General features: G+C 40.5%; 2 protein-coding genes across 3 annotated transcripts; both read right to left on the reverse strand.

Annotated features, from left to right (window-relative positions):
• Positions 1 to 459: 459 nt before the first annotated feature.
• LOC148891352 (uncharacterized) lies at positions 460 to 9,675 on the reverse strand. 2 transcript variants are annotated; one of them, XM_089007510.1, is made up of 4 exons: positions 9,233 to 9,675; positions 3,823 to 3,884; positions 3,675 to 3,762; positions 460 to 3,381 (listed from the first exon to the last, which is right to left on the reverse strand). In XM_089007510.1, exons 1-4 carry the CDS (start codon positions 9,354 to 9,356, stop codon positions 1,043 to 1,045), a joined length of 2,613 nt encoding a protein of 870 aa, XP_088863636.1. In that variant the 5' UTR covers positions 9,357 to 9,675; the 3' UTR covers positions 460 to 1,042. The 2 variants fall into 2 exon arrangements, with proteins under 2 accessions (XP_088863636.1, XP_088863635.1); XM_089007509.1 differs by having other exon boundaries at positions 3,675 to 3,884.
• Positions 9,676 to 10,156: 481 nt separating this feature from the next.
• Positions 10,157 to 12,928, reverse strand: LOC148891353 (zinc finger protein 862-like). Its single transcript, XM_089007992.1, has 2 exons — positions 12,114 to 12,928; positions 10,157 to 11,789 (listed from the first exon to the last, which is right to left on the reverse strand). Exons 1-2 carry the CDS (start codon positions 12,603 to 12,605, stop codon positions 10,197 to 10,199), a joined length of 2,085 nt encoding a protein of 694 aa, XP_088864118.1. The 5' UTR covers positions 12,606 to 12,928; the 3' UTR covers positions 10,157 to 10,196.
• Between the last annotated feature and the right edge of the window lie 10 nt (positions 12,929 to 12,938).

Genomic DNA, 12,938 nt, shown 5'->3' on the forward strand with positions numbered 1-12,938 from the left:
TCGTTGTGGCGACCCCTGAAGGGAAAAGCCGAAAGGAAAAGAATAGTTCGATATCAGACAGCACTGTCGACTTGTACGTATTATAAACTGACCGTTGATTCAATTTATTTTAACATTTACTCACAAGTTTTCATTTTTTAAAACACTTTTAAAAAGGGCCTGTATTGGATTTGCCTTTATTAGTCTCACAGTGGAGAAATTTACATTTCACAGCAGCAAAGTGATGAAAGGGGCTAAAAAAAAATCCCTCAGAGAATTTACTCATGCTTCTGCTTTTGTAGGTGAGTTAATAACAATAGATGTTTTGCAAAGCATAAATTTAAGTATTTTTTTAGAAAAATATATTATATTGTACAATACTGAAGGATATCTGATGGGTTAAAAGTGATCGTTCGTTCCTGGTTCATCACTTTTCAGGGTGTTAGAAGTGGGATGGTGAAATCAGCAGGAAGCCAGGCGTTGAATAGAAGAAGTTATTTTAATCTTGTAGACAGGAGGGACATTGTGGGAGGTCGGTTGAGGAGAGGCAGAATGGAAAGAGAGAGATTGACGCGCTGGGAGGGCATTTATGTAAGACGTGGAGATAGGACGTGACATCATGTAAAGGCAGGCAGGATATGACGTATCAGGAAGTCCAAAACAAAAACAAACGGTGCAAAAAGATGTTTAAAGATGTTCGTATAGCGAATTAACCCGACAATATCCATCTCAAGGACACACACACTGAAGCTTTCGTGACACACCAAGCAGGCAAAAGGCTTTTCCCGACTGTATATTCTTTTGTGTCTTCTTAAACTTGACTTCAAAGAGAATCTTTTACCACTAACTGAGCATTAAATGTTTTTTTTCCCACTGTGGATTTGTGTGTGTTTTGTTACCAGTGATTTGTCAGTGAAACTCTTGCCACAGACGGAGCAAGAAAAGGGTTTTTCCCCAGTGTGGATTCTGATGTGTCTTGTTAAGGTACTTTTCTGACAGAAACTCTTGGAACAAACTGAGCACGAAAATGGTTTTTCCTCACTGTGTGTTATTTTGTGTCTTGTTAAACTATGCATGTAAGGGAAACTTTTACCACAAACCGAGCAGGAAAAGGTTTTTCCTCACTGTGTGTTATTTTGTGTCTTGTTAAATTATGCATGTAAGGGAAGCTTTGACCACAAACTGAGCAGGAAAAGGGTTTTTCCACAGTATGGATTTTTGTGTGGCTTGTTAATTGTGATTTATGACCGAAACTCTTGCAACAAACTGAGCAGGAAAAGGGTTTTTCCACAGTGTGGATTCTTGTGTGGCTTGTTAAATTAGATTTTTGTCGGAAGCTTTTAAAACACACTGAGCAGGAGAAGGGTTTTTCCCCGGTGTGGATTCTTGTGTGGCTTGTTAATTGTGATTTGCATAAGAAACTCTTGCAACAAACTGAGCAGGAAAGGGGGTTTTCCCCAGTGTGGATTCTTGTGTGGTTTGTTAAAAGATAGTTGTATCTAAAACTCTTGCCACAAACTGAGCAGGAAAATGGGTTTTCCCCAGTGTGAATTCTTGTGTGAATTGTTAAGTGTGATTTGTCAGAGAAAATCTTGCAACAAACTGAGCAGGAAAATGGGTTTTCCTCATCATGTCTTCTTTTGTGTAACTTTAAAGTCGACATGTAAGAGAAACCTTTACCACATACTGAGCAGGCAAAAGGTTTTTCTCCGCTGTGCATTCTTGTGTGGCTTGTTAAACCTGTCGTTTGTCCGAAACTTTTACCACACACCGAAGAGGAAAAGGGTTTTTGCCCAGTGTGGATTCTTGTGTGGTTTGTTAATTGTATTTTGTGTCCGAAGCTTTTACCACACACCGAGCAGGAAAAGGGTTTTTCCCCATTGTGGATTCTTGTGTGGCTTGTTAAATGTGATTTGTGTCGGAAGCTTTTAAAACAAACCGAGCAGGAAAAGGGTTTTTCCCCAGTGTGGATTCTTGTGTGGCGTGTGAAATTTGATTTTTGACTGAAAGTCTTGCAACAAACCGAACAGGCAAAGGGTTTTTCCCCTGTGTGGATTCTTGTGTGGCTTGTTAATTGTGATTTGTGTATGAAGCTTTTACCACACACCGAGCAGGAAAAGGGTTTTTCCCCAGTGTGGATTCTTGTGTGGCTTGTTACTTGTGATTTGTGTACAAAGCTTTTACCACACACCGAGCAGGAAAAGGGTTTTTCCCCAGTGTGGATTCTTGTGTGGATTGTTAATCGTAATTTGTTTGCAAAGCTTTTACCACAGACCGAGCAGGAAAAGGGTTTTTCCCCTGTGTGGATTCTTGTGTGGTATGTTAATATTATTTTGTGTCTGAAGCTTTTACCACACACCGAGCAGGAAAAGGGTTTTTCCCCAGTGTGGATTCTTGTGTGTCTTGTTAATTCTGATTTGTCTCGGAAGCTTTTATCACACACCGAACAGGAAAAGGGTTTTTGCCCAATGTGGATTCTTGTGTGGTTTGTTAATTGTATTTTGTGTCCGAAGCTTTTACCACACACTAAGCAGGAAAAGGATTTTTCCCCAGTGTGGATTCTTGTGTGGTGTGTGAAATGTGATTTGTGTCGGAAGCTTTTAAAACAAACCGAGCAGACAAAATCTTTTTCCCCAGTGTGGATTCTTGTGTGGCTTGTTAAATGTGATTTCTGTCGGAAGCCTTTATCACACACCGAGCAGGAAAAGGGTTTTTCCCCAGTGTGGATTCTTGTGTGGCTTGTTAATTCTGATTTGTGTACAAAGCTTTTACCACACACCGAGCAGGAAAAGGGTTTTTCCCCAGTGTGTACTCTTGTGTGGATTTTTAATTGTAATTTGTGTCCAAAACTTTTACCACACACCGAGCAGGAAAAGGGTTTTCCCCCAGTGTGGATACTTGTGTGGATTGTTAATTGATATTTATGTCTGAAGCTTTGACCACACACCAAGCAGGAAAAGGGTTTTTCCCCAGTGTGGATTATTGTGTGCCTTTTTGCAGAATACTTTGACCGAAATGTTTTCCCACACCGAGAGCATTCCCAGCATTTGTTGTCAGTGTGACACCCTCGATCACCTTTTGTCTGTTCATCATCATGATCGTGGTCGTCGTCAGTGTCTGGAGAGTGTGATGATGTGTCATCCCAATGTGCTTGCGATGGTTCAAGGTGGTCTCCATCATCTTCTGTTGTGATACTTTGACTTGTGCTACCGCTTGGAGGCTTTGCCCCTCTGGCCTTTTCGTGCTCACCTTGGTCTTCCTGTTTACTTTTGAAAGGGACAAAAGTCACTGCCATCTTGCTGATATCATCCTCCTCCTCCTTTTTGATGTGAAGGGGCTTTTCCTCCGCCTCATGTTTAATATGAAAGGACTCTGCCTCCGGTTGATATTTTTTGCTGATGTCTGGAGGACACATGAAGACAGACACACATCTGATTTGGTCAAACACCAGCATAGCATTGGTCTGTTTTGTTCAACTCAAAGAAGATTTGATCACAAAGTGTGCAGGCAAAAGCTTTTCTCACAGTTCTTCAATCATTTTTACCCCACGATGAGATCATTACCAGCATTTGTTATCTGTGTGACATAGTCTATTATCTTTAGTTTGTTCATCGTCAGTCGTGTTGTCAGTGTAATGATGTGTCTATTGTTGCTACAGTATGTGCTTGTGATGGTCCCCAATGGTGTGCCATCACCTTCTGTTGTCATGTGTTGACCGGAGCCGCAGCTCGGAGGCTCCACACCCGTGTTCTCCTCACCCTCACCCATGTCTTCATCTTCACTCTTAAAAAGGACAAAGGTCAATATCGTCTTGTTTATATCCTCCCCCTCTTTCTCCTTTACGTTTTGAGTGCGAAAAGAATCTTTCTCCCGTTGCTCGGGACGAAGATATTTTTCACTGACGTCTGCAGGACACAAGAAGACAAAGACACACTCAGTTTGGTCAGGTTAATTTGTCCCCTTTCATGTGGAAATAACACTCATACTTTTCCTCAGATTTTTTTCACGTGTACTTTTGCAAAAGTGAATCGAAATAATTTGTCCAATATTTGGACGTTGAAGGAAGAAATTTTTATTGGTGTCCTGAGCTGACCCATATGTTTATACAATTTGTTTGCCACTTTCTGTATTTCTCTCACACTGATCATGAACACCTGTTACCACTTGTTTTATCGCTTGTTTTGTATTTTTCACACTTATCTATGTTTTACGTCTATGTAAGCCCTCAGTCGTACAGGAGTGGTCCATCGATGAGAAGGTTTCTTCAGCCGTCAAATTTGTACAGATGACCGCTGAAGAAACCTTCTCATCGATTATCTATGTTTGTATTTTCCTGCATGTACTGCCCTTTCTCATACGGCTGACAATGTATCTTACACAACATGTTTCTCTGGAGCACCTGGTCCCAGGGCTGAGGAAGGGGGGAGAAATGACTCATCTCTAGCGAGGACAAACTGACCACTTGTTCTCGTGTGAGTTGGGTCTATAAGATGGGGGGGGGGGTGTTCCTCAATACCGGTTAGAGTCTGCTGTGAACTGTGCACGAGTGTTCAGCTCATCGGTTTTCCAGATTACTCTACCGGGGTGTTTCGCCGGCTCTCCGCCCTCTGTCAACGGTAAGGTATACTATTCTGGATCTGAACTGTGATGTTGGAGTCTTTACGTGGGGGCATAAAAGGTGACAGTTTGTGTCTAGCGTAATTACTCATGAGGGGAAACATCGTGAACTGCTCTGTATTCTATCATTAAACGTATGGGAAAATGTTGTGAACTGCTGTGCATTCTATCATTTTATATATATATATATACATACAGTAAAGTCTCGTTATATCGATATTCAAGAGAGTCCGAAAAAATATCGATATAACCGGGACTATCGATATATCCGACCCTGTTTGCATGTAATTTTCTCCGTGCGTGCATAGAAATAGTATCGATATAACCGGGACTATCGATAACGAGACTTTACTGTGTGTGTATATATATATATATATATATATATATATATATATATATATATATATATATATATATATATATATATACATACACACACACAGTCGTTGTTTGTGGTCAATTCTCTGCTGCGATCTCTCCGAACCTGTAACAAGGCAAATTTTTCACAAAACAGACGTCATGGTGCAAGTGTTACTTTAATTTGACTTGGCTTTATTTATTATTATTTATCATTTTATTGTTCTTGTCTTGTGACTATAAAGTGTCCTTGAGAGTTTGGAAAGGCGCTTATAAATGAAATGTATGATTATTATTAACTCCAAGTAAAATGTATTATTATTATTGAACTACATCTATCTGGAACATCGAGCTAACATGGACAAAACGCAAATGCTGCCCTCTCGTGGAAGAGGAAAAGCATTGCCAGAGGTCTGACCAGCACTTTATCGAAAAGATGCAACTCGAACAAATTTGTGAATGGCCCACCATTCCCGCGAGACGTATTCTCCCGCGCGAAAAGAACAATTTCATCATGTTTCTTATCTTGCACTCCTGGATTTGCCCTTGGTGTCCGTCAACGTTGCAATGCAGCTCCACTTACCTTGTGCAAAGCACCCCCAGCGGCGCCTCATTCATCATCAAAGTGCAATTGGGCGACAATTATTTCATCGTTGCGAATTAAATCGAAAGTTTGCTTGTTCACAGTGTTCTTTGCTAATATAAATAAAGTCTAGCGTTTCTTAATCGTCTTCCGTTCAGCTTTATTGTATGTTAGCGTTGCGGTTATGGCGTTTGAACAGCCATTCATAAAACCTCTGCCGCATGCATGCCTGACCAAAATGTAGTTTGTCACGCAGCGCTACTTTCAAGGTCACGCGACGGCTTTGTCTGGCTTAAGAGGTTTTTGCAAAGGGGTCCAGATGCGGTGTGTTAAAAATGTCGGGGAGGCCCACTTTGGTGGACATACTTTGTATATACAGTGATACCTCGGTTTACGAACCCCTATGCTTACGAAGTTTTCGGTTTACGGACGTTAAATTTATGAACAATTTACCTTGGCATATGAACTATTTTCCAGGAAACACGCGGAGCTGCCACAATGAGTGATATGTCGTTTTCGAACGAGCCCGTTCTCCGAACAAGAAAATGGCAGTCGACTGTTTTTATTCCTCTATTCCCTGCCCCCAGTCTTTACTTAAAGCCACGCGATTGGTCAAGAACGCAGCAGTGAGGGGGTGGGGGTTACAAACAGAGAGAGAGTGAGGCCGTTCTCCAAAAAAGAAAATGGCCAGCGATTGTTTTGTCTTCTATTCCCTGCCCCCAGTCTTCGGTTAAAGCCACGTGACTGGTCAAGAATGCAGCAGTGAGGGGGGGGGGGGGGGTGTGAAAATTAAAGAGACAGGCAGATGACAGAGAGATAGTTCAAAAGCAGAGTGAAGACTGCAAGGTTAAAATATCCCATCAATCAGGCTCCACAAATGACCTGCACAAGCCAGCTGCACACTTGATGCACAACCCAGCTAAACAGAACACAATTGATGAGGAACTAGATAAAATTATCACAGAGAAAAGACCTACAAGGGATCATTCCTCAAGATGGTGAAAGAAGGCTACGTTCCTCATCAAGTGTTCAATGCTGATGAAACCGGCCACTCCATTCCATCAAGCCATCAAAAACCATCACAAAGGTAAATAAATGAGTTTATTTCTTCAATTATAATACCATATCACATTTATTACACATAAAATAAGGTATATTTTGTGTAGTTTTAAGGCTTAGAAAATTACAAAGTAGAAAATTATGTTTTATGGGGACCTGGGAATGGATTATTCTCATTTTAATGGATTCCGATGGGAAATTAATTTTTGGGATACACTTTTCGCCTTACACACTCTGTCTGGGAACCAATTAAGTTCGTAAGCCAATGTATAACTGTAGTAGCAAGCTGGTCAGACCACTGGCAATGTTTTTTTTGCACCTCGTCTGGCAGTGAATGAGGTAACTTTACTTGTTTTAACACTAGCTTTTTTGGAACAGTTGAAAATAGTAATTGCTCTTTTTTTTTGATTGTCGCCATTTTAGAAATGTTTTAAAATTTTTGGAAATTGCCATTTTAGAAAATGGGGGGGGGGGCAGAGATCTGTTCGCTAGTGGCGAACTCCGCGACATTTGGGCTAATGGCTACCTAGCTAGCTATCTAGCTGGCTACCAAGCGTGCTATCTACAGCTACCTAGCTCGCTATCTATTAGCTATCTAACTAGCTAGCTATCTTAGTTATCTATTGGTTAGCTACCTTCCTATCTACAGTAAAGTCTCGTTATATCGATATTCACGGGAGTCCGAAAAAATATCGATATAACCGGGACTATCGATATATCCGACCCTGCGCGCATGTAATTTTCTCCTTGCGTGCATAGAAATAGTATCGTAATAAGCAGGACTATCGATATAACCGATATCGATATAACGAGACTTTACTGTATTTGTTACTTCGGGGTCGAGTGAACGCTGGCACGTGTGGCCGCTGCTCACCCACAGAAACACTGATCCTGTGACTATAAAGTGACCGTGAGAGTTTTGAAAGGCGCTTATAAATCAAATGTATTATTATTAATACTAACTTGCTGTTCCTAAATGAGCCTCTAGATGGCAACACTGATCACACACAGGTAACATCGCTACTATCCAATGTATTCATTCCACATACGGGCCAAATGTTATTGATTTTATGACGCGGAGTGCGGGCCGCATGAAAATTGACCACGGCCGGACTTTCGACATGTAGACTAAACTCTCTTGGCTGCTCCAGAAGTCCAGCGCACCCATCCTAGGTAACTTCAGGCAAAATGCGTGGTACACCGCCAAGCTGGTTGTTAGCTAACATATTTTCCGGACTATAAATTGCAGTTCTTTGTTTCCATTGTTTGGTCAAGGTGCTGCGACTTGTGTGTAAAATTCTTAAATGGTCAAAATCCTTAGATTCTAGAAATAGAATACAGTAAAGTCTCGTTATATCGATATCGGATATATCGATAGTCCCGGTTATATCGATACTATTTCTATGCACGCACGGAGAAAATTACATGCAAACAGGGTCGGATATATCGATAGTCCCGGTTATATCAATATCTTTTCGGACTCCCTTGAATATCGATATAACGAGACTTTACTGTAGTTAGTATGTATTTGTATGTATTTATTTACAAGCTTTTTTTAGCACACCAAAGACTTATGTGATTGTTATTTCTTTTTTCCTCTCTTCACTTGCCTTTATTTATCTGGCTATGCAGCTGTCTATTTGGCTGGCTATCTAGCTAGCTCCTAGTTGGCTATTTAGCTATTTGCTATCTAGCTAGCCACAGCCATCTATTAGCTGTCTTGCTGGCTATTAGCTATCTAGCTGGCTATTGGCTATCTATCTAGCTGGCTAGCTATCTAGTTATTAGCGATATATTAGCTAGCTTTCTATCTGAGTTACTTCCGGGTTGAGCGAATGTTGGCGCGTGTGGCTGCTACTGCTCACCCACAGCAAAACGTATTCTATGAATGTAAAGTGACCTCAAGAGTTTTTAAAGGCACTTATAAAACAAATGTGTTATTATTATTATTATTATTATAAGTTAAATGCCATAGAGAAATCAAAATTCTCTTGAAAACAAACATACTTTAATGTAGTATTTTCTTCAATGCAATCAAGAGAGCCATATATGGCTCGCGAGCCATATGTTCCCGACCCCTGAATCTAGGTCTTAGATTCGAACGTGGAGTCCTCACACGCACGCACACCACCGAGACTCGCGGAAGGCGAGCGATTGGAACACAGCGCCATTAGCCCCCCCCCCCCCCCCCCCCCCCCCCCCCCCCCCCCCCCCCCCCCCCCCCCCCCCCCCCGGAATTTTCTCAACGGATTTGCGCTTTTCTCGAGAACGGTCATTTTGGTTCTGAAAAAGTCGGATTGGTGTCCGTGGTAAAATTCTCATCCGTGGTAATAGCAAACAAAGGCTAATGTACCAAATACTAACATTCATTTTCTCATGTGTTCAAATACTTATTTGCAGCTGTATCACACAAATAAATTGTTAGAACAATCATGCATGCAATCATGTGAATTCTGGATTTTTCTTTTTTATCGGATCGCTTTCAGTGGACATGCACCTAGGATTAAAATTTCTGACCCCTCCATGATTTTTAAGTGCGAGAAATAGCAAAATAGCAGGGTGTTCAAATATTTATTTTCTTCACTGTAGTTGAAAGTAGCTGTTTTCTCGGTAAGGGAGAGTGAGAAGGGTACAAACCGGCTCTGCGTAGCACAACCCACGGCAGCTTGCAAAAGTCGCCTTGCACTTGAAAATGTCTCCCGTTCTCTTGTTTTGTTCCACAAAGTTCCTCTTCGCATTTTACCGTCGACATCGCAGACATTTCTCCCAAGACGATTTCAACAATTCCCCACTTGATAGCCTACTGCCGAAGTTATGTGCGCGTCTCTTTGTTAGCCGCTAGCGAGCTTAAAATAACAAGGCTAGTTAGCAGCAACTTGCTTCAAAACGAGTTTATCCGGACAAAGTGTTGTAATGTTGTGGTATTTTGAAGTACCGATCGACGTACTGCGGTTCCTTCAACGCTTAATCGAAAACCAAGGTGATTTTTATCTTTTATGTCTTCCACTTTTGTGGCGTCTTGAATGACGAAGCACACACGCGTTTTCCGTTAGTGTCTTGCACCAGCAGAAGGGGAAGGGTCGTGACCACGCATGCGCAGTGGAAGGTATTCCAAGGTACGGGATGTTTGTGCATTCAAAACACCTAAAAATGACTTTGGTGCGTAATATTTCAGGGTTTTTTATCCCATACATGTCTACCTTGGCTAATAGCTGTCCTTATAAATGATTACACATCCCGTATAAAAGTTGGAGTACGCCGTTCAATTTTTGAAATGATAAAAAACGCCAACCAAAGCGGAAATGCAGTTTACCGCGCGTGCGCACAATATGCTTTAATAATCGACCGTACTCAGCGATAAAAATATATACATATGATCGAGTATTACTTTTGCTCCCCTTATTGATTGCAATTCCCCTTATTAAGCGATAATAAACCTTACAAACACAACCCGACACACAATTATTTACTGATAGCAAGAATAAAAACAGAGACAGAATAAAAACAAAGGTACTTTGTTTAAATGATTTTATTTACTTAATGCACACCACAAGCAATTATTTCATTTTTTTCTTCTTAATGCTCTCCCCACGCAGTAAAGTTAGTGTTGCTTATTATATGCAGCAGTGCAGGATTTAGCAGACTTCATCTGTTCTAAAGATGGCTTTACTCTGTAGCACACACTGTCACAATTTAGCTTCATCTGCAACAATGATGTTAAAGTATCAGTTCCCATTGTCTTTCTATACTCTGTGTGTATTAATTTTCTTACATGGCTGAACACCCTCTCACTGTCTGCATTAGAATGAGGAAGGCAGAGCAAAACTGTGTATATCTTTTCCATCAACGGGAAGCGACTTTGCCCAAAGGCAGTTTTTAATTTAAATATATGTGGCCAAAAAGCCTCTGGTTTGATTGGTTTTCCATCTTGGCTTTTTTGTGGGATGAGATTATTAGGTAGCAGTTGGTAATCTTCCCACTCATCCTTTAATTCCTCATGATCTAGATGTGGTGCAAATCTATCAGATAACCTCACAATAAAACTATAGTCTATATCCTTTCTTGGATCTAACACCACTAAATCACCAAGGACAGCATTTTCAAAGGGGAATTTGCTGATCATTTTGGATACAACAGCCTCATAAAAAGCACGAACAGAGGAAAAGAAGATTGCTTCCTTTACTGGTGTGATGTTTTGATTACTTTCATCATCGTCTTTAAAGAGAGCCCTTGTACTTAGACCAATGGCAAGTCTGCTATCCTCATGCTGGAGGCATCTGTTGGTGAAATCCACTTCTGTCAAGATGTTAGCAGATTTCACATGGTCCATGCATACAAACTTCACCAATAACTTCTTCAACAGCCGCTCCATTTCTGATATCACATCACCAATCATGCATTGTTCTGTTTGGAAGAGCACATTGAATAAATTGATGTGAGGTAATATGAAGCTGAGGAAGTGAAGTGTGAGGAGAGTGAGAGGGTTTTGAAGTCGATCATTAATTGACTTTACTTTGCCTGGTCTTTCAACATCTGTGTGATTGGAAAAGTAGCTTTTGAGAGCATCAAATTGTGTCAAAGTTCTTTCTATCACTTTTTGCAGAGATAGCCATCGTGTTGGGCAATGCTTGTGAATTTGCTCATGTTCAGTATTTGTGAAATCCTGAAACTCTTTAAAGTCCTCTAATCGTTTTGAGCTGTTCTTAAAAAAATAAAAAATATCCACCAGCAAGTCATCTACATTTACTGGCAATGTCTTTAGTCCACTTTTAACACATAGATTGCCAAGGTGGCAAATGCATCCGATGCTAAATACAGCCTCATTTTTTTCTATTATTCTTGACAGCACAGAGTTTTTTTCCCCAGTCATAATGTCACAATTATCACTTGCAAAACCTACAACATTTGTCCATGGAATGTCTTTTTCTTGAAACAATTCCTCAATAGCGGCAAAGATTGCTGACGCTGTGCCTGATGCTAACTCAGGTAAGTCAAGAAGTCGGGTTTTTGTGTTCTCTCCATCAAAAAAGTGAGCCAGTATAACCAGTCTTTTTTTACTACTACGGTCATTACTTTCATCGATCATCAGGGTGAAAGGCTGAGTTCGGCAGTGTTTGATGACAAGCTGCGTGTAGTCATGTGCCAGACTTTGCTTTATTATCATTGTAGCTTTCGTCTTCCGACAAGCAAACTCCTGCAAAAATATAGACCATTCAGTTATAATAATAAGAATAGGCATACATTAAAAACACCACCATAATTATATATCATTCCATAAGATTTTAATCAATTTACATAATATATTGACACAATTGATTATTCTATTCCATCCATATCTTGAAATAACAAAATATTTTGCATTCATTATAACTGGTATTTATATTTAATACAAAAAAAATTATTAAGAAATAAACGTTAAAAAAGAATGATAGAAAAAACAACAACAATAAAATTAGCTAATAAAAAAACTATGCAATGTATGGCGGTAAATAATTAGGATAAATATAAAAAAAATAACCTTAGCTGTCTCTGAATCCGGGAACATTGATTTTACTAAATCAGAGAAGTGGTCCGCAGCCATAAACGGGATGTTGTGCTCCGCAAGAAAATGGCAGAAGAGAATTTCAGCATTTGTGACTTTGTGGGATGCTGCTGGATCAGCACTCGATACGAAGTGTTTGGTCAATGGGACATGAGACTTGGCTACATTTTGCACGTGTCCGTGGGTTTTAAAGTGGCTCTTTAGATCGTAAAATCCACTTGCAGCAACTTTTACGTCCTTTTTACACGGAACGCAGAACGAAAACTGAGGGCCTTTTGTCGACGATTTTATCCATCCAGCGTATTCACCTTGGAGACTCTCCCATTGTTTTTGATGGCGACCCGATCCAAAAGTTTTTCTCTTCTTACTTGGCGGTTCTCCCAAAGCTTGCACTTGAAAATGTTTCCCGATCTCTTCTTTTGTTCCGCAAGGTTCCTCCTCGCATTTTACTGTCGTCATTACAGACATTTCTCCCACGACGATTTCAACAATTACCCACTTGATAGCCTATTGCCGAAGTTATGTGCACTCATCTGTTAGCTGCTCGCGAGCTTAAGATAACAAGGATAGTTAGCAGCAACTTGCTTCAAAACGAGTTTATCCGGACAAAGTGTTGTAATGTTGGAGTCTTTTAAAGTATCGATCGACGTCCTGCAGTTCCTTAAACGCTTAATCGAAAACCAAGGTGATTTTTATCTTTTTTGTCTTTGTTGTGGTGTCTTGAATGACAAAGCAGGTACGCGTTTTCCATGAGTTTCTTGCAACAGCAACATGGGGAAGGGTCTTGAAAACACATGCGCG

The sequence above is a fragment of the Hippocampus bargibanti genome, linkage group LG11 (assembly GCF_051943395.1).
Source record: "Hippocampus bargibanti isolate YZ-2025 linkage group LG11, ASM5194339v1, whole genome shotgun sequence".
Classification (NCBI taxonomy): domain Eukaryota; kingdom Metazoa; phylum Chordata; class Actinopteri; order Syngnathiformes; family Syngnathidae; genus Hippocampus; species Hippocampus bargibanti.